The sequence below is a fragment of the Penaeus monodon genome, chromosome 29 (genome assembly GCF_015228065.2).
Source record: "Penaeus monodon isolate SGIC_2016 chromosome 29, NSTDA_Pmon_1, whole genome shotgun sequence".
Taxonomy (NCBI): domain Eukaryota; kingdom Metazoa; phylum Arthropoda; class Malacostraca; order Decapoda; family Penaeidae; genus Penaeus; species Penaeus monodon.
In genome coordinates this window covers 21,088,594-21,090,681 of record NC_051414.1, presented here as the reverse complement: position 1 = coordinate 21,090,681, position 2,088 = coordinate 21,088,594, and the positions used below count along the sequence as shown (strand labels likewise).

The 2,088-nt window shown below is 41.5% G+C and overlaps 1 protein-coding gene across 6 annotated transcripts in view; it reads right to left on the bottom strand.

The window, feature by feature from the left end:
• Positions 1-2,088, bottom strand: part of LOC119592010 (vascular endothelial growth factor A-like) — a 6,434-nt gene continuing 4,346 nt past the window's right edge. For 2 of the 6 annotated variants that reach the window (XM_037940791.1, XM_037940788.1), the window contains exons 7-9: positions 1,953-2,051; positions 1,585-1,670; positions 1-629 (exon numbers count right to left, since the gene is read on the bottom strand). In XM_037940791.1, the coding sequence (XP_037796719.1) occupies positions 614-629; positions 1,585-1,670; positions 1,953-2,051 (201 nt within the window). In that variant the 3' untranslated portion in view covers positions 1-613. Of the gene's footprint in view, positions 630-1,038; positions 1,355-1,584; positions 1,671-1,952; positions 2,052-2,088 lie in introns of those variants that run through there. The other 4 variants (XM_037940792.1, XM_037940789.1, XM_037940790.1 and 1 more) reach the window with 2 other exon arrangements.

Below are 2,088 nucleotides of genomic sequence, written 5' to 3'. Positions count from 1 at the left end.
AAGGTTACATTTCCTACACATGTAATGATTTGATATAAAAATATAATACATTAAAATAAATATAGATTAAATACAAATACCTCCCTATAAATCCATGAAAGAAATCAGGTCAAATCAATGGGGAACAAAGGACAGTTCATAATGTTTACAATATCGATGGAAAGAACAGGCCCAGCGCGTGCCATAGGGATGCAGCGCGCGGTTATTGGTCTTCTGAGAAAAAACACCCGAGATCGGCAGGAGAATGAAAGGAAATATAACTTCTCTTAGGAAACAGATATCCGGCTCGCCGCTTGGACAAGTTAACACTTAAATTAAACTAATGACTAAATAATCACAGTAAAAAGGAATATGGATTGTGTAAATTGCAATCCATACGGGGCTATACAATCTTTACATGTAGTGCTGTGTGGTATTTCACCTGATGAAGATTTTGTTTATTTTTTCTTCGTTTCTCTTGCTTGCAAGATATACCATATTATAGACTGCTGATAATTTCAGAAACGGATCAAAATTCAGTGCTCAGCTCCTAGTCCAGCTGGGCCGAGACCTTAGGCTTGTGTGGGGGGGTGGGGGCCGGGACACTCAGCCACAAGGCGGTCTGGAATGCGAGTCAAGTCCTCAGACATCTGGAAAGGGGACAAGGACATGGTTGGGTCAACACGTAAGCACCAGGGCGCGTCCTGGGCTACAGGAAGCCATGCTGGAGAGGACGACAGGGAGCCTGACACTACACAGGGAGCACAGCAGAGCATATGAGCATTCCGTGTCGCCCTTGGTCCGTTTGTGCGTCAAATCTCCACAAGTGACATTTTTTGTTTTTATACTTGACAATAAGATTGATCTTCGATGGACTGAATTCGTGTTACACTAGGACAGAAATGATTATTAAATTAGGTGACTAAGGATACTACCTGACGTCTTTATCGACTGGAATGTCAGAATCGGAGAGAAAAGGGGGGGGGGGGGCGAACATGTAAGTAGGCTAGAATATTGAAAGTTAGGACTATGTCACAGAGTAGTTATTGATGTTAATGATTTATCTAAAAAAGTTTCACGTGGATTAGTAAGAAAACCAAGGTTGAGCAAAGGTGCCAAAGTTAATCCACAGGCGGGACAACCCTACGGTCACGAGTGCTTTGAAGGGTTAAAGTCAGCCAACACCAGCTTGAAACGCGACCTGGCCCACGAGAGCTGGCGACCAGGTCATCGGGTCGTTTCAGACGTGCAACACTGACAGAAGGATGGGAAGCGACACGGTCAGTGGAGCAACGAAAAGGTTTGTGAGGAGTCGTGGTGTCTCACACTCAGAGGTTATGAGATGTAAACATCTTTATACTGGGGATCCTCGCACCTATAACAGTGAGAGATAGTAAGGTTAGACGATCACAATCACTGACACCAGCTAAAGCAACACAAGAACAAATGTTAGGGGGTTACAGGTGGTAGGATGGTTCAGAAACATTCAAGGGATACGATATGTAGAAACATTCAAGGGATACTGTATGTAGAAACATTATAGCAATAGATATATTTGTTTTCTCTCAGAGATATATATTCATGTTAAAACTGAAATATAAGTACCTGCAGGTGCTGTTGTCGAAGTATCTGCCAGTAGTGCAATCGGAAACGTCGCTACACACGCACGCACACTTCCTCTCGTCCCAAATCTGCCCCAATTACAAAATCACTTATTATTAATACAACAAGAGGGTGAACCTTCCATTGAATACTATATGGCAAATAGTAAATTGCGTCTTTGCGTAATATTGTACGGCAAATAATAAAAATCTTGAAATTACATTTTTATTAAGTCCAAAAATAATAGTTAAACAAATATCTTCTACTACCGGGTCTAGAAACCAAATACATTTTCCCCCAGTTATAAGGGAAGGGGGAATACGTAACCCCAAAGTCATTAATGATTTAGAAAACTCATTGAAATTACTAACCTTTCCATCTGAACAGGACTTGCTAACATCTGCAGGACAGGTGCACCTACAAGCACCTTCATCGTACACTTGATGTTCTGTACAGTGTTCCGCGCGCTCCTGTTGATAAATATGTTACATTATTTACATACAATAT